Below are 17,948 nucleotides of genomic sequence, written 5' to 3'. Positions count from 1 at the left end.
GGCGCACCATTAATGCATTAATTTTCTGAGACAGTTCTGTATAGGGGCCGACCATTCGCACCGACATTCCACGAACCATTACCATTGTGAATGAACTTGTAAATATGTAACTATATTCTTACTATATCCTTTGCAGATAGGTTGATATTGCAAATGAGAATCTGTTGTCAATTGCACTACCAGAAAAGTTAAAGATTAAAATAATAACAAATTAACAATTTTATGAAAGTTGAATGAATTTCTTATTAGCTGTATTAAGTTTGTTTTATTGTTGTTATTGTTGTATGAATAAGAAGGGTGATATTGGTGTTTGTGACTGCAGTTAACAGGCCAGGTTGCATCATGTCAGATTTTTAATCCAAATCAAATCATTCTCCATTTTATCCTTTTTTATTTCGACTTCAGACGCAACAAATTACTTTATAATCACAGAATAATGATCCATAGTCTTTTTGATTCATGATTCATAGTCTTCAGCGGGCCACTTATGATTGATTTTACGACACAATGCTTCGGGCCAGTTTAAATTTAGACGCGGGCCGGGCCGGAATTTGGTCCATATATAAGGCGCACTGGACTATAAGGCGCACTGTCGGCTTTTAAAAAAAATTGAGGTTTTTAGGTGCGCCTTATAGTCCGGAAAATACGGTATTTAATTTCCTGCATATTTTATGCTGTTGGTTCAGATCTACGCTCTTTGTATTGATACCTGAAGCGAACTGTACCAGAGTCCGTTTGAAAGTGAACCAGGAGCACTTTAAAAAGTGGGTCTCGGTACGGTTCTTTAATCCTCACCAGGATTCGTTTGCGTGTATTCACACCTGCACAAAAGGTCCGGACCAGCATTAAAATCAAACCCTGGTCCTTTTAAAGTGGACCAAACAGTCAGGTTTGAATACACCCTTAGAGTACAGTACATACAGTATTTTCTGCACTATAAGGTGCACTATAAGGTGCACTGGATCACCACCCTTTTTAATCAGTCTTCATCCCTTGGCCACTTTCCCACTGTCTATAAACTTGCTGCCATCACCCCCATCCTCAAAAAGCCCACCTTGGACCCACTCAACCTCTCCAACTACCGTCCCATCTCCAACCTTTCATTCCTTTCCAAAACCCTAGAACGCATTGTCTCCGCCCAACTCCACACCCATCTCCAGTCCAACAACCTCTATGAACCCTTCCAGTCCGGATTCCGCCCACTTCACAGCACTGAAACAGCTCTAGTCAAAGTCACCAACGATCTTCTCATTTCTGCAGACTCTGGTGCCCTCAACATCCTACTACTACTTGACCTTAGCGCAGCCTTTGACACTGTGAATCATTCCATCCTCCTCCAAAGGCTGCGCCAACTAGGTGTTGAGGGCACTGCACTCGACTGGCTCACCTCCTACCTCACCAACAGAAACCAGTTCATCTCTCTCTCCGGTCACACATCCATCCTCTCCCCAGTTACACAAGGGGTCCCCCAAGGCTCAGTTCTTGGCCCCCTCCTATTCATCTGTTACCTCTTTCCCCTTGGTACTGTCATCCGCAAACTCAATCTGGACTTCCACTGCTACGCTGATGACACCCAGATCTACATACGTACGACACCAACCCGTAACCCTTCCCTCACTCATTTTGAAACCTGCATCTCTACAATAAAAGCATGGCTGACCCACAACTTTCTCAAACTCAACAGTGACAAAACAGAGTTCCTCCTCATAGGCACTAAATCCTCCCTTAACAAAACTGGATCCATCACACTCACCATCGACTCCTCAAACATCACTCCCTCCCCTCTGGCACGCAATCTTGGCGTTATTTTTGACCCCACACTGTCCTTTCAACCTCATGTTAGCTCAGTTGTCAAGACCTCCTACTTCCACCTCCGACGCATCGCTAAAATCCGGCACTGCCTTTCTCTCCCTGCCGCTGAATCTCTCATCCACGCCTTCATCTCATCCCGGCTTGATTACTGCAACTCCCTTCTCACTGGAATCACTGCTCACTCACTCCATCGACTTCAACTAGTCCAAAACTCTGCTGCCCGCCTCCTTACCCACACCCGGTCCCGTGAACACATCACTCCTGTTCTCCACTCTCTTCACTGGCTCCCCATGAAGGAGCGTATCATCTTCAAGATACTCCTCCTCACCTTCAAAGCCCTTCACCACCTGGCTCCCACTTACCTATCCGACCTCCTTGTCCCCTACTGCCCCAACCGTCCCCTCCGATCCTCCAATACTTCACGTCTGACAGTCCCAAAATCCAAACTCAAATCCTTCGGTGACAGAGCCTTTTCCTGCACATCACCCCGACTCTGGAACTCTCTCCCCCAGTCTGTCTGTGACTCACCCACACTCCCCATATTTAAGTCCGTCTAAAAACTTACCTCTTCTCCCAAGCGCATGACCTCCCCTACCCATAACTGGTTTCCTCTTCTTAAGTTTACCCGATTGTTTCCTCCCCGTCCCCCTCCCCTCATGTATGTCTTTGCCTTGTTCCCTGTAAGCGTCTTTGGGTGTTTGAAAAGCGCTATACAAATTTAATGAATTATTATTATTATTAAGTGCACCTTCATTGAATGTTTTGTTTTAGAAATATTTTCATATATAGGGCGCACCGGATTAAAAGGCGCATAGAATAGAAGCTACTGCATCAAACTGGGGTTGACTGGGGTTTCGTTATGCATCCACTAGATCAGTGGTCCCCAACCTTTTTTGCGCCACGGAGCGGTTACGTGTCCGAAATATTTTCGCGGACCAGCCTTTATATAAATAAATAATACATTTATATAAATAAATAATACATTTATAATAAATATATAGATACAATGAAATAAAATGATACGACTGGCATAAAAACAAGTATAAACGACATAAAAATAAAACTTACCATTACGTTGAATTAGTGGGACCACTGAGCTTGTTTCTCAGAAACGAGCCGGTCCCATCTAGGCGTAATCGGAGACAATGACACCCGAAGTGGTTAAGGTTTGTCTTTTAATGCAGGATGCTTTGTCTCCATGTGCCGAAGCAGTTTTGAAGGCTTCATTGCCTCGTTAGCTAGCCTGTCGCCACATATTATGCAGAGTGGGCTTGGCGCATCAGAGTCACCTGTGGCGATAAATCCATATTTTAAGTAGGACTGCAGAAATTATCTTTTAAATGCAGCTTTCCTTTTCTTAGACGTCGTAGCCTCTTCTTCCGTCTCCTCATCGGGCTGTTTTCCCTTTCCGAAGAAGCTTTCCAAATATCTCTGTTTCTTGCTCATATTTGCTTGCTTCCCGGGCTGGACTGAGGTGACACGTCACGTGACCGAGACGAGCGTGTTGACCTGAACCGACGGATGTAATTGGGAGAAAATCGCCAATTTTTATGTTTTTCAAAATACATTTTTACTCATTTTTGCTAGCTTTGCGGGCTCGACTGGGGAAACTTGTCACGTGGCTGGGACGAGCATCTTGACCTCAATTAATTGACCGGCGATTAAAAAAATAAATAAAAATAAAATAAAATTTCCGTGTGGCTTGGCGGCCCGGTACCAAGTGACCCACGGACCGGAGTTGGGGACCCCTGCACTAGAAGGAGCTGTGCTAAAGGGAATGTCAAACCAGTCAACGAGATATTCAGTCAAACTTTATATACGGCAAACTTTATATCCAATAAGACATACAATACAAAAATTGCACAGTAACACAATGTTGATCAAACAATTAATGTGCATATTTACATATCCCTGTCCACAGGTCCCTAAAACTTAATATACGGCAAATTTTATATACAATACAAATTGACAATAAAGCAGACTTTGAGTTTGAAAGATGCAGTACAAACATTGCACAACATGACGTTGTTCAAACGTTAATATGCATATTTACATATCCCTGTCCACAAATCCGTCGAATTCTTCCTCTTCCGTTTCTGAATTGAAGAGTTTTTTTTGAACAGTTGAACGATATACACTACAAACATTGCACAATAACACGACGTTGTTCAAATGTTAATGTACATATTTACATATCCCCGTCCACAAATCCATCGAATTCTTCCTCTTCCGTGTCCGAATTGAACAGTTGGGCGAGTGCGGCATTCATTATGCCCCGGCTCCCTCTCGTCATTATCCGTCAGTGTCGCTGCTTATTCCTGCCTTTGCAAAAGCTCAGACCACAGTCGACTGATATATCAGCTAGAGATGCACCGATCCGACTTTTTCAGTTTCGATACCGATACCGATGCCGTGTCTTTGCGTATCGGTCGATACCCGATACCGATCCGATATTATGGTTGACTTAACAAGCTACATACCTCTACATGTGGAACAGAAAAGACTAAAGGCAATGGCATCAGGCATGACTACACAGTTCTTTGCTCTAAATGCTCATTTAAGCAGCAATGAGAAGTGCTCCCTGAAAACAAGCTCTGCTTAGTCGAACACAAAAAAAAACATTCAAAATTATTTCTAAATACTGAAAGTGCAGAGTGGAATTAAAAATATAATATAGCATCGGGACAAGAGAATAAACAAGTGACTTGGTCAAATACAATGATCAAGCAATGTAAACATGTCTGTACATAGTTGTGAAGCTCATGGCATCTACATCTCTTAATTCTTGTGACAAGTGTTCGCACACTTTCTCATACATTTCTGACAGTGCGGTCTCAGAAAAACACTTGCGCGATGGCAAATTGTACCGTGGCTCCAGGTGCTCAAGTAAACGTCGGAAGCCCTCGTTTTCAACAACACTCATTGGTTGTCCATCCAAAACCATGAATTCCAGCACTTTCTCAGTAATTCTCATAGCTTTTGCGCTATTGCCTGGGAATTTCTCCCGTCTTTGCAGTGCATCTGCTAACGTTAACTGCTGTGTAGGTCCACCTCCCGCTCCCTTTGATCTGCTCAACTGCTGGAACTCCTGGTGCTCCGTTGCGTGGTGTTTCTGGAGATGCTTAATTAAATTGGTAGTACTATAACTGGCAGTACTACCACCACCCCTGGCAACATTAGCTTTGCAGACATTACAAACTGCCGTCGAGCTAGTTGGCGTGTTCAGTTTAAAGTACCTCCACACAGCTGACTCTTTCGTTCGCTCCATGTTTGCGTTTGTTTAGAAAACTCTCGTGGCATGCGGCACACGTGCTGCTGACGTATGACGTAGCCCGCGTCCCGCGGCACACGTGCTGCTGACGTATGACGTAGCTCGCGTCCCGCGGCACACGTGCTGCTGACGTATGACGTAGCCCGCGTCCCAATAGATTAAGGAAAGGATCGGCTCACAGATCGGCTGCATTTTCCGATACCCGATCCATCTATTTTGTTGATATCGCGGCCGATATCCGATCCAGATATCGGATCGTGGCATCTCTAATATCAGCCCAGGCGTCCACAATCTATTGGCAGATAGTGGCATGCATGGCGTCTTTATTCACACAAGTGATGTTGGACTAGGAGTAAGCACAGTATGAGTGTTTACTGCTATTACTTCAGTGACGCCCCTGACCACGGTTGCCATAATGCTGAAAGCGATGCGACCTTGTAATTTACTAGTCGTACTGAAACATTTTGGTAGAGCGCTGTGTACAACCACTATGGATCAACAAATCCACCAATTGATCCACATATAAGGCGCACTGTGGTTTTTTGAGTAAATTAAAGGCTTTTAAGTGCGCCTTATAGTGCAGAAAATACGGTACTCAGGCTGGCTGCCAATTCGAGTCGACAGGTCAGGTAATGTTGACTACTCACGATAAAGTCGACGATCCCAACAATTAATTAATAATTGTCGTAGTTTTGAGGCTTTGTTGTCCTGTCAAAACTGTTATTGATGCACAGGCACAAAAGCAATATTGTGGGCTAGCCGTGTTTCAACTGGAAAAACAGTATCAGGGCTAACCGCCAGCAATGTGGAGCTTGACAGATTCGGAGCTGTTACTAATAATTCTTAGAAAGAATGCAATGTATAGCCGGCAAAACCGTTCTTGGCAGCAAGACAGCAGTGTAGAGCATACTGCATAAAAAAGACTCACATTGTGGTGATTCAATTTCTTATGAAGATGGACTGTTACTTTGATGAGTGAACTGTTAATAGTATTAATAGTAACGTTGGTGAGCTACTTGCATATACTGCATTTTCCGGAGTATAAGTCGCTCCGGAGTACAAATCGCACCAGCCATAAAATGCATAATAAAGAAGAAAAAACACACATATAAGTCGCACCGGAGTACAAGTACATTTTTGGGGAAACTTTATTTGACAAAATACAACACCAAGAACAGACATGAATAGGCAACACGATACGGTATGCTAACGTTACATAAATACAAACGAGGAACTGAAAACGTGCCTGACGCGACATATTAACAGTTATTCAAACAACTGTAACATAAATAACAAGTTTGTCAAACCATCCGTGTCACTCCAAATCATTAAATCCATCGAAATCTTTGTCCTCTGTGTAAACAACGCCACTGCTGACTCTGGAAGTACATGCGGCGCTGACGTCAGACTCATCATCAGTTGCGGTTCCAATTATTCCACAGGCCTATATAACTATATATAAATTATATATCAAATAACTATAACATAAATAACAAGTTTATCGAACCATCCGTGTCACTCCAAATGATGAAATCCATCGAAATCTTCGTCATCTATGTCACTTATAAACAACTCCGCTGACTCCGAAAGTCAGTTGATGGATTCAGACTCATCGTCAGTTGCAGTTCCAATTATTCCACAGGCCTGGAGCGCCTTCATGCGGTTTAGTCTGAAAATAATATGTGAAGTGATATACTACTAGTAAGTAAGTAATGTGTTAATGATCAAGTAATAATCTGTTTATAACTTCACATATAAGTCGCTCCTGAGTATAACTCGCACCCCCTATGAGAAAAACTACGACTTGTAGTCCGGAAAATACGGTATCTGTAAACGCTAACCTCTTAAGGCTAGCAATGAAGATTACATTAGCCTTAGCATTTAGCAACACATAGGTAACGTATTAGATATATTGTTATAACCACAGATATGAATAGAAGACTAGACATGCCAGTGCACTGTAGCAGCCTGCTAAACAACGTGCTTAGCTTCCATGTTGGTGTATGCAACTTCCCACAAAAGAACTTGGTCATTTCTCACTCAACTTCCATGAGGTTTACTTTTATTATTTTTTTTCATCACATACTTTGACTATCATGTATACAGAAAAAAGCCACAAAATGTTTTCTTCTTTTATCACATTGATGTTGTAATGCATATCATGTATACAGAAAAAAGCCCCAAAAATTCTTACCTATGAATGTTGTTCCCTTTTTGTTATTGTGCTTGCATTGTGTGTAACTGCATGCTGCACAAAGTGCATATTTTGGTTTTCATGCCTTTCACAAACATGATGCACAGAACATACTTTTGTGTTCAACAATAATTCAATAACAATTCATTATTACTCTAAACTTTTACAGCTAGAAATATTAAAGGCACTGTAAATATGTCAGGAATTACGCTACGAGCACGGAACTCAGCCTTCAAGTCTGGCGACAAGGAGGCACTGAGGACAGCGAGAGCCAACTTGAACCGTGCCATCAGGTTAGCGAAGCGAAGCCACAGTCGAAAAATTCAGGATTTTTTCCACGACGCCAATAACACCAGGAGTATGTGGCAAGGCATACGGGCGATCACGGACTACAACTTACCCTCCCCCCCAGTGGGTGAGGTTGATGCTGACTTCCTAAATGGTCTAAATAACTTCTTTGGGTGGTTTGAGGCACTAAACAGCACTCCTGCAGTTAAATCTGTTCCCCTTCAGGAAGAGGAGGCACTCTGCCTTGACTCAGCCGACGTGTGGAACTCTGAGAAGAGTCAACCCACGTAAGGCCCCAGGCCCCGACAACATACCTGGGCGGGTGTTCAAGGAATGTGCAGGTCAGCTGGCTGGTGTCATCACAGACATTTTTAACATCTCGCTGGGCCAAGCCACAGTGCCAGTATGCTTATAGGCTGCCTCCATCATTCCGGTGCCGAAGAAACCTCAAATCACCTCATTGAATGACTACAGACCTGTGGCACTGACTCCCATCATGATGAAGTGCTTCGAAAGGCTGCTCAAAGAACACATCGTCTCCAGACTCCCCCCAACATTCGACCCGTTCCAGTTTGCCTACCGGCAGAACCGCTCTACTGAGGATGCCATCTCCTCCGTTCTTCATCTGAGCCTGGCTCACCTGGAGGAGAGGAACACCCACGTGCGGTTGCTGTTCCTGGACTTCAGCTCAGCGTTTAACACCATCATTCCACAGCATCTGGTGGAAAAACTGGAACACCTGGGCTTCAGCACCCCCCTTCGAAACTGGCTGCTAGACTTCCTCACCAACAGACCTCAGTCAGTCCGGGTCGGACAGAACACCTCAGATGTCATCACCCTCAGCACAGGCTCCCCTCAGGGCTGCGTCCTGAGCCCCCTGCTGTTCACCCTGATGACACACGACTGCGCCCCCAGGTTCACCACCAATCACATCGTGAAGTTTGCAGACGACACAACGGTGGTCGGCCTCATCAGTGACAACAACGACCTGGACTACAGAGAGGAGGTGGAGCAGTTGGTGGGCTGGTGCAGAGACAATAGCCTGATCCTGAATGTGGAGAAGACGAAGGAGATCATCGTCGGCTTCAGGAAGAACCAGCCTCACCACGCTCCACTGATCATCAACAGCTCAGCTGTGGAGGTGGTCAGCAGCACTAAATTCCTGGGGGTCCACATCACAGACGACCTCACCTGGACTGTGAACACCACAACACCGGTCAAGAGGGCACAGAAGCGCTTGTACTTCCTGCGGAGGATGAGGAGAGCCCACCTGCCCCCACCCATCATGAGGACGTTCTACCGAAGCACCATAGAGCGCATTCTGACAAGCTGTTTCTCGGTATAGTGTGGAGGTTGCAGCGCCTCCGATTGGAAGAACCTGAGGAGAGTGGTGAGGACAGCAGAGAGGATCATCGGGGCTCCTCTTCCCTCCATTCAGGACTTGTCATCCCTGCGCTGCGTGTCCCGAGCCCGTAATATTATCAGTGACCCATCACACCCCCACCATGGACTGTTCTCCCTGCTGCCCTCTGGGAAGAGGTTTCGCAGCATCCGCTGCAGGTCCACCAGGTTCTGCAATAGTTTTTTCCCTGCTGTCGTCAGACTGTTGAACATTCAAACTTAGCATTCCTCTGCACACTTGTAAATACTGTTTTTGTCTCCTGCACTGTTTACATACTTTATCACTGCTGCACTTTGTACTTTATACTTATCTTATTTCATATTTTTATATAGAATGTCACTTTTTAACCAGCCGTAATATCACTACATTGTTGAAAGTCGTATGCAACGTAATTTCGTTTTGTGTACACCCAGTGTTGACAAAATGACAATAAAGTTTGTCTAAGTCTAAGTCTACAAGCTGAAAAATTTATTCACAATGGAATGTACTATCTTAATTTTTAGTTTGTTTGCACATACATAAAAGGAAATGTCAAGTCAAATTGTTCTCTTTGAAATACTATGATCTATACACCGCCACTTTTCTAAACATGGTGATTTGATTAATATTGTATTAGTGGAATAATAATTAATAAGATTAATCCAATCGCGTATCAATCGTGATTGGTTCATTATTTTTGTGCATTAATTATCACCAAATGCCATTAAAACAGGGCAATGATCAGTTTAGCGTTAGTTTATTTTTATTTTTATATATGACAATATTCTATTTAATTCACAAGCAAAAACATCTTTGTTTAGCTTTAGCACAGGGGTGTCCAAACTTTTTGCAAAGCGGGCCAAATTTGATTAGATGAAAATGTATAGGGGCCGACCATTCGCACCGACATTCCTCGAACCATTACCATTGTAAATTAACTTGTAAATGGGTAACTATATCCTTTGCTGTCTGCAGATAGGTTGATATTGCAAATGAGAATCTGTTTTCAATTGCCCTGCCAGAAAAGTTAAAGATTAAAATAATAATAAATTTAATTCAAATGAACAATTTTATGAAAGTTGAATAAATTTTTCATTAGATGTATTAAGTTTGTTTCATTATTGTTATTGTATTAATAAGAAGGCTGATATTGGTGTTTGTGACTGCAGTATACAGGCCAGGTTGCATCATGTCAGAGTTTTAATCCAAATTAAATCATTCTCTACTTTATCTTTTTTACTTCAACTTCATACGCAACAAATTACTTCATGATCACAAAATAATAATCCATAATCTTTTTCTTGTTTGCGATCACTGTGAGTAGGCGGCGCGCACATGTAGTAGTGTGTAGAGTTAGTACGAAGTAGACAGCTCTCACCAGTAGTCCATGTTTTTTTTTTTTTGCCTTTCCCTGTGCAGCGTCACTTGCAGCGTCTCTGATTTTAGCGTCGCCTCAGTCCTTGGTGTGTGGACATTTTGAATGAGGAAGTGTCTGTGTCACTGATTAACTTGCAAACGGACACTTGTGTGCGTGTGAACTGGGAAGGGACGGAGGAGACGCGCTCGCAACCGATCATGAACGCTGGCTCGTGCGCATTCCCGTTAGGACGAGTTTCATTTCTGGGGCGTGCAGGTCCCCGCGACAGTGCCATCTTATTATTGAGATTATGACACAATGCTTTGGGCCAGTTTAGATTTAGGGCTGGACGTTGGACATGCCTGCTTTAGCAGAAGGTGATTATCCTCATTGTTAGTTTTAACCATTGCGTGCCCTTCTCTGGCAGAAAATTAGCCCTGCCATCTCACAGGCGTCTGAGGCAGTTGGGGGTATATACAGCTAGAGACGTGGCACAATGCTGTGAAAGATTTGATGATGCTCAGTTTCACCTGGGCATGCCAGCTCGGACCCCTGCTGCCTAGTCTTTTCATGCATGTGACTATGCTTGATGCAGATAAAGTGTTCGTATCAAGACAAAAACATCTCATTTTAATGCAAGGGTTGATACTTTAGGTCTGTTTTAATATCATCAAGGACTAAAAATGAGCAAAAAAAAGCATGTAAACATTGTCCTGATAAACACCACTATTGATACCATTAATACCTAACTAAATAAAAACTAAATACCAAAAAAGAAATCACAATTACTTTGATATTTGCATTGACAAGTATTTAACCAATCATTTATTTTTTGAAGGAAACAAGAAAATGTCTAAATGTAAATTATATTAACTCTCATCCATTTCTGTGGAACACTATAATTACCGTATTTTTCAGAGTATAAGTCACACCTTTTTTCATAGTTTTTTCATAGTTTTTATACGCAGGAGTGACTTATATGTGAAATTTTTTACACATCATTTTTTTTTCTTTTTTTGTCACTCACAAACTACTCCGTGAGTCGTCACCTTACCGTGGTGGAGGGGTTTGCATGTCCCAATGATCCTAGGAGCCATGTTGTCTGGGGCTTCATGCCCCTGGTAGGGTCACCCATGGCCAAAGGCTCCGTGCGTCCCTGCTGTCCTTGAAGTGGGCGGTAATTTTGCACGAGAACGCCCTCTTCGCTTCTTTGATGCCCCGGGACAGGTCGGCCCTCGCAGTCCTCAAGCCAGCCTCATCCCCCGCTCGAAGGGCTTTGTCCCTGGCCCTCAGCAGCCTGAAGACAGCCCCTGTCAGCCATGGCTTCCGGTTAGCCCGAGTGACGATGGATTTTGAGTGAGTCACATCATCAATGCACTTCCTGATGTAGGAGGAAACAGAGTCAGTATACTCCTCAATGTCTGCCCGACCGTCGCAAGTGGCAGCCCTCCGAAACATGTCCCAGTCAGTAGAGTCAAAGCAGTCACGAAGCGCATCAGAGGCACCCTCAGGCCACACCCGTACCCGCTTGCGAACCGGTCTGGATGTTCTCACCATTTGTCTGTATGCGGGCAAAAGCAGCGCCAGGTTCCTGGGGGTGCACATCAGTGAGGATCTCTCCTGGTCCACCACCAACACCGCATCACTGGCGAAGAAGGCCCAGCGCCGCCTGTACTTCCTTCGGAAACTCAGGCGAGCGGGCGCTCCTCCGGCCGTCATGACTACATTTTACCGCGGCACCATTGAGAGCGTCCTCTCCAGCTGTATTGCTGTTTGGGGTGGCAGCTGCACTGACTACAACTTGAAGGCCCTGCAGCGCATAGTGAACACGGCTGCTAAGACTATTGGTGCTTCTCTCCCCTCCTTGAAGGACATTTACACCTCCCATCTCACCCGCAAGGCGACCGCGATTGTGAGTGATGTGAGTCACCCCGCTCACTCTCTGTTTGATCTTCTGCCCTCTGGGAGGAGGTACAGGAGCCTGCGCTCCCGCACCACCAGACTCTCCAACAGCTTCATACTCCAGGCTGTTAGGATCCTGAACTCGCTCCCCCTTTCTGCGTAGCGTTATGTTCTTTGCGCTATGCTTACTGTCTGCTGTATGCACACTGGCTCAGTTTTGCTCCTCTTATTTATTGGGTTGTTTGTTTATTATTTATTCATCGCTCATATTATGTATTTATTATATTTTATTTATTATTTATAGTTTGTGCCTTCTTGTTTTTATTTTGTGTCGTCTACTTGTATGTCTATCGTGTACTATGTCTCGTCACCGTGGGATGGAGGAAACGGAATTTCGGTTTCTTTCTGTGTCTTGACACATGAAAGGATTGACAATAAAGCTGACTTTGACTTTGACTTTGAAAAGGGTCCGAGGTGAGGGGCCAGACAAAGCACGGCTCAAAAAACCCCTTATGATGAAAAATATATATGGACTCAGATTTCCCTCGCCCGGACGCGGGTCACCGTGGTCTCCCTCTGGAGCCAGGCCTGGAGGTGGGGCTCGAAGGAGAGCGTCTGGTGGCCGGGCCTTTGCCCATGGGGCCCGGCCGGGCACAGCCCGAAAAGGAAACGTGGGTCCCCCTTCCAATGGGCTCACCACCTGTGGGAGGGGCCAAAGGGGTCGGGTGCAATGTAAGCTGGGCGGCGGCCAAAGGCAGGGACCTTGGCGGTCCGATCCCCGGCTGCGGAAGCTGGCTCTTGTGACATGGAATGTCACCTCTCTGGCTGGAAAGGAACCCGAGCTGGTGTGCGAGGCAGAAAAGTTCCGACTAGACATAGTCGGACTTGCCTCCATACACAGTTTGGGTTCTGGTACAAGCCCTCTCGAGAGGGGCTGGACTCTCTTCCACTCTGGCGTTGCCCATGGTGAGAGGCGTCGCGCAGGTGTGGGTATACTTATTGCCCCCCCCCCCCAGCTGGGCGCCTGCACATTGGGGTTCACCCCGGTGAACGAGAGGGTAGCCTCCCTCCGCCTTCGGGTGGGTGAACGGGTCCTGACTGTTCTTTGTGTCTATGCACTAAACAGCAGCTCAGAGTACCCACCCTTTTTGGAGTTCTTGGAAGAAGTGCTGGAGAGCGCTCCTTCTGGGGACTCCTTTGTTCTACTGGGTGACTTCAATGCTCACGTGCGCAATGACAGTGAGACCTGGAAGGGCGTGATTGGGAGGAGTGGCGCATGGAGTTCTGGAGTCAACAGGTGTTTTTTTTTTTTTTTTTTTTTAAGTGACACAATGGACGAAGATTTCGATGGATTTAATGTTTTGGAGTGACACGGATGGTTCGATAACATTGTTGTTTATATTATAGTTTGATATATAGTTTATATATAGTTATATGGGCCTGTGGAATAAGTTGAACTGCAATTGACGTCAGCGGTGCACCGCACACACTTCTGGGGTTAGAAGCGCCGGTGTTTACACAAAGGATGAAGATTCCAATGAATTTAATGATTTGGAGTGACACGGATGGTTCGATAAAATTGTTGTTTATATTATTGTTATTTGTATATATATAGTTTATATCTAGTTATATGGGCCTGTGGAATAATTTGAACTGCAACTGATGAGTCACGCACACGCGGCGTTGTTTACACAAAGGACGAAGAATTCGATGGATTTAATGATTTGGAGGGATACATATGGTTTGATGAACGTGTTCTTTATGTTATAGTTATTTGAATCACTGTTAATGTTATGTCAGGCCCGTTCTCAGCTCCTCGTTTGTGTTTATGTCACGTTAGCATACTGTATTGTTTAGCCTGTTGTTACTGGTTCCTGTCTGTTCTTGGTGTTGGATTTTGTCAAATAAATTTCCCCCAAAAGTGAGACCTATACTCTGGTGCGACATGTATGTTTTTTTCCCTTTATTGTGCATTTTTTGGTTGGTGCGACTTATACTCCGGTGCGACTTATAGTCCGAAAAATACGGTATATGTGTATTTTGGACCAACAAAATGTGGGAAATTATATTACTCTTTTTATGAATCTGCCAATTATGTAATTATGAAGTCTAAAAATCATAATAGTAACTGAATTTCCATTAATTGCACAGCCTTAACATACACAATATGGAGTGTGTATCGATTTTGATTTTCAAAATAGATTCGCTTCACAAGGGCCCAAATTGATTCAATTCATGATTCACTTTAATTTTTCGATTCAGTAAAGGATTTCATGAAACCAATTTTTTTGTCACGTTAAACATTCTTAGAAAAACCAATGCATGTAGTACAATCGTCTTGCTCTAAATTCGTGCACAAATAAAAACATGAACATTTACATTCCAGCTGTAATCCGCTGGGTTTTGAGTTTCTAATCGCAGACCATGTGTAAAGGGGTCTGATTATTTGGGCAGCTAAATCAACTGAGTATTAAGACACCGTAGGATCCAAATGTCGAACTTCGTATAATTTTCCATTTGTTGTGTTTTCTCATAGGATCAGATGGAACAGGCAATGGCAGTGACGAGGAAGGTTCCAAACCAAGTGCCGCAGGTTCCGAAAGTGACTCAGACAATGTGGTTTCGATCGATATTGGTACTGATGAAGAAGAGCCCAAACATCTGACTGCGGAGGATAACGTGGCTGAAGATGAAGAGAAGTCGAAACAGCAGAGCTCCTCAGATGCCTCTGCTGTTAGTCTACCTAAAGGCAGACGAAAGAGCAAGAAGGTTTTGGAGCCTGAGTCCCGTGCAGAGGCTGGTATTATCTCAACCTTGGCATCTGAGGCTGGGAGTGATAATGCTGACGTGTATGAAACTGAGCCCAAAAAATGGAACTTTCGCAGGAATCGTCCACTTCTTGACTTTACAACCATGGAAGAGCTGAATGAGATAGATGACTATGATAGTGAGGATGACAATGACTGGAGACCCACAGCGGGAAAGAAGAGAGGCAAGGCAGCAACCCAAAAAGGTGGTGGCACAGATGAAGGAGACAGTGCCATTGCAGATGATAATGATGGGGATGATGATGAGGATGATGATAAGGATGACAATGATGAAGACGATGATGATGACGATGTAGATGATGATGGCGAGGATGAGGATGATAAGGAAGATGATGAAGTAAACAACAGTAGCAGTGAGAGTGACAAGGAGGTGAAGAAACCCAAGAAAAAGGCTAAAAATACCAATGCTTTTGATGAAGAATTAACAAATGACAGCATGTCCCAAGGAAAAGGAATTGAGGTAAGCATTTGTTTACTAACTTGTGTACCTTTTAATGCACTGTTTTTTTGGCAGGTTTGTGGGTGGGGAAGTCATAACTGAAATTACTTATAGGAAAGATGGTGGTTTTAATAGATGTTATATAAAGACCCTTCTAAAAGTATTGTTGTCTAATAAAGGAATTTGTATGGAGAATCAAAACTGGCCAAATCATGAATAAATAAATAAATAAATAAATAAATAGTAAAACTATAATTGCAAATTAAAGGAACAAAATAAAAAGAACAAAAATATGTAAATATAAATAAAAATGAATACAAAAATAAAGCTAAATGTTAGAGTGGTGCTCACTCTAACTTATTTTTGCAAGAACCACACGGAGACAGTATGCCCTTTTTAAGCATTTGCAAATGGAGAACCATTCGTTGCTGTGCGTACAGCGATGATCGAATGAGGTCTGGCTCAGGCCTCTTGCAAGAGCATATAAAATAAGATAAGATAAGATAATCCTTTATTATTCCCTCAATGGGGAAACTCCTATGTTAGCAGCAGTACACTTAACATATACACACACACACACGCATGCGGGGAAGGGGGTAAAAGATTTAAAAAAGTAGAAGGTATATATAATCAAAAAATATGGACAGTATATACAAAATACACAATATACAGTGGAGATAAAAAAAATATTAGATAAAAAAATAGTGCAAAGGAAGAAAAAAAACCAGTGCAAAAAAAGCAGGTAAAAAGAGTGTGAGGTAGACAGATATTGCACATAGTATGATTGCACATATGGTTATTGCACGTTATTGCATGTTATTTTCTCCGTTAGCTACAGTCTGGTTGTACAGTCTGATGGCAGCAGGGAGGAAGGACCTGCGATGCCTCTCGGTGGTGCATCGTGGGTGACGAAGCCGGTCACTGATGGAGCTCTCCAGGGCTCTGACAGTCTCATGAAGGGGGTGGAAGACATTGTCCATGATGGAGGACAGCTTAGCCACCATCCTCCTCTCCCCCACCACCTCCACCCGGTCCAGACTGCAGCCCAGGACAGAGCCGGCTTTCTTCACCACCTTGTCCAGCCTCTTCCTCTCCGCTGCAGTGATGCTGCTGCTCCAGCAGACCACCCCATAAAAAATGGCGGACGCCACCACAGAGTCGTAGAAGGTCCTCAGGAGGCCGTCCCTCACTCCGAAGGACCTCAGTCTGCGCAGCAGGTGGAGTCTGCTTTGGCCCTTCTTGTATAGGGCCTGAGTGTTGACAGTCCAGTCCAGTTTATTGTTCAGGTGAACACCCAGGAACTTGTAAGAGTCCACAATCTCTATGTCCGTTCTCTGGATGTTCACCGGCGAGGGGGGGGACTTTGCGCCGGCGGAAGTCCACCACCAGCTCCTTTGTTTTTCCAGAATTAATCTGGAGGCGGTTCCGCCGGCACCAGTCCACGAATCTGTGATTCAGTTCTCGGTACTCCGTCTCGTCTCCGTTGTTAATGAGACCGACGATGGCGGAGTCGTCCGAGAACTTCTGGAGGTGGCAGGTTGATGTGTGGTGGGTGAAGTCAGCTGTGTAGATGGTGAAGAGGAGGGGGGCCAGGACGGTCCCCTGTGGAGCTCCTGTGCTGCAGACCACTGTGTCAGACACACGGCCTCTTGTCCTCACAAACTGCGGTCCGTTGGGTTGCAGGGGGGGTGGTTGGTGGGTTCGGTGGAGTTGAGAGTGGGCTGGGGGGTTTTGGAGGGGAAGTAGCAGGGGGCGTGGTTGAGGTGAGAGTCCTCGGAGCAGAAGAGGCTCCAGTCGGGGGAGGTTGCAGCAGGGCTGGGTGGGTGGGGGGAGGAGTGGATGGTTGTTCAAACCGGTTGAAGAACCGGTTCAGGTCATTCACCCACTCCTGATCCCTGTCCAGCGCAGGTCTGGAGTTGCTACGTCCTGAGATGGTGTTCAGGCTCCTCCAGACCCCGCTGACGTCGTCCCGCTGCAGTTGGTCTTCCATCCTCCTCCTGTAGTTGCTCTTCATATTTATTGAGAACAAGCAGGGTGGGGGTGACATTGGACATGTTTGGTGGTCACCTCAGCAACTGGTTAATCAGTGCGGAGGGTCCCAGCTCATTGTTTTACAAGGTCGTGGAAACAGAAACTAGTGGAGCATTTTAGATGACTAACTAAGCAAGAATGTTTCCACACCATTTGGAAAGTTTCAACAACCGAATGGTTAAACTTTTCAGAGTCAAGGAAAGGTAAAAGGTTTAAACAAAGTTAATAATTCTAGTCTACATTCCAACATAATCATACGATCAAGATAATCTGTAAACCCTAACATATCCCTCCTGTTTTATCATATGATTATGTCAACCCCGATCAATCAAACATATGTAAGAAAATACAATGAAGAAAGAAAAATAATAAAAATAATAAAAAGAGCAATTAAAAAAGAGATGACAGGGGACGGGTTGTGGATCGTGAAGGGTGATACATGATA

At 44.4% G+C, this 17,948-nt stretch overlaps 1 protein-coding gene and 2 long non-coding RNA genes across 10 annotated transcripts in view; 2 read left to right on the top strand and 1 right to left on the bottom strand.

The window, feature by feature from the left end:
- The window catches only part of phf14 (PHD finger protein 14), a 163,271-nt gene that overhangs the window by 6,593 nt on the left and 138,730 nt on the right, over window positions 1-17,948 (top strand). For all 8 annotated transcript variants that reach the window (XR_005100216.1, XM_037270210.1, XM_037270207.1 and 5 more), the window contains exon 3: window positions 14,742-15,493. Coding sequence is in view for 7 of the 8 variants with exons in the window: in XM_037270210.1 (XP_037126105.1) it covers window positions 14,742-15,493 (752 nt within the window). In the remaining variant the exon portion in view is untranslated. The remainder of the gene's footprint in view (window positions 1-14,741; window positions 15,494-17,948) is intronic.
- LOC119133978 lies at window positions 6,186-9,504 on the top strand. Its single transcript, XR_005100234.1, has 3 exons — window positions 6,186-6,363; window positions 8,393-8,394; window positions 9,493-9,504. It is a non-coding gene; the product is annotated as an uncharacterized LOC119133978 (long non-coding RNA).
- LOC119133990 lies at window positions 9,780-15,773 on the bottom strand. Its single transcript, XR_005100246.1, has 3 exons — window positions 15,759-15,773; window positions 11,049-11,052; window positions 9,780-9,884 (listed from the first exon to the last, which is right to left on the bottom strand). It is a non-coding gene; the product is annotated as an uncharacterized LOC119133990 (long non-coding RNA).

The sequence above is a fragment of the Syngnathus acus genome, chromosome 14, assembly GCF_901709675.1.
Source record: "Syngnathus acus chromosome 14, fSynAcu1.2, whole genome shotgun sequence".
Lineage (NCBI taxonomy): Eukaryota > Metazoa > Chordata > Actinopteri > Syngnathiformes > Syngnathidae > Syngnathus > Syngnathus acus.
The sequence above is the reverse complement of the archived record's forward strand: the minus strand, read 5'-3'. Positions and strand labels throughout refer to the sequence as shown.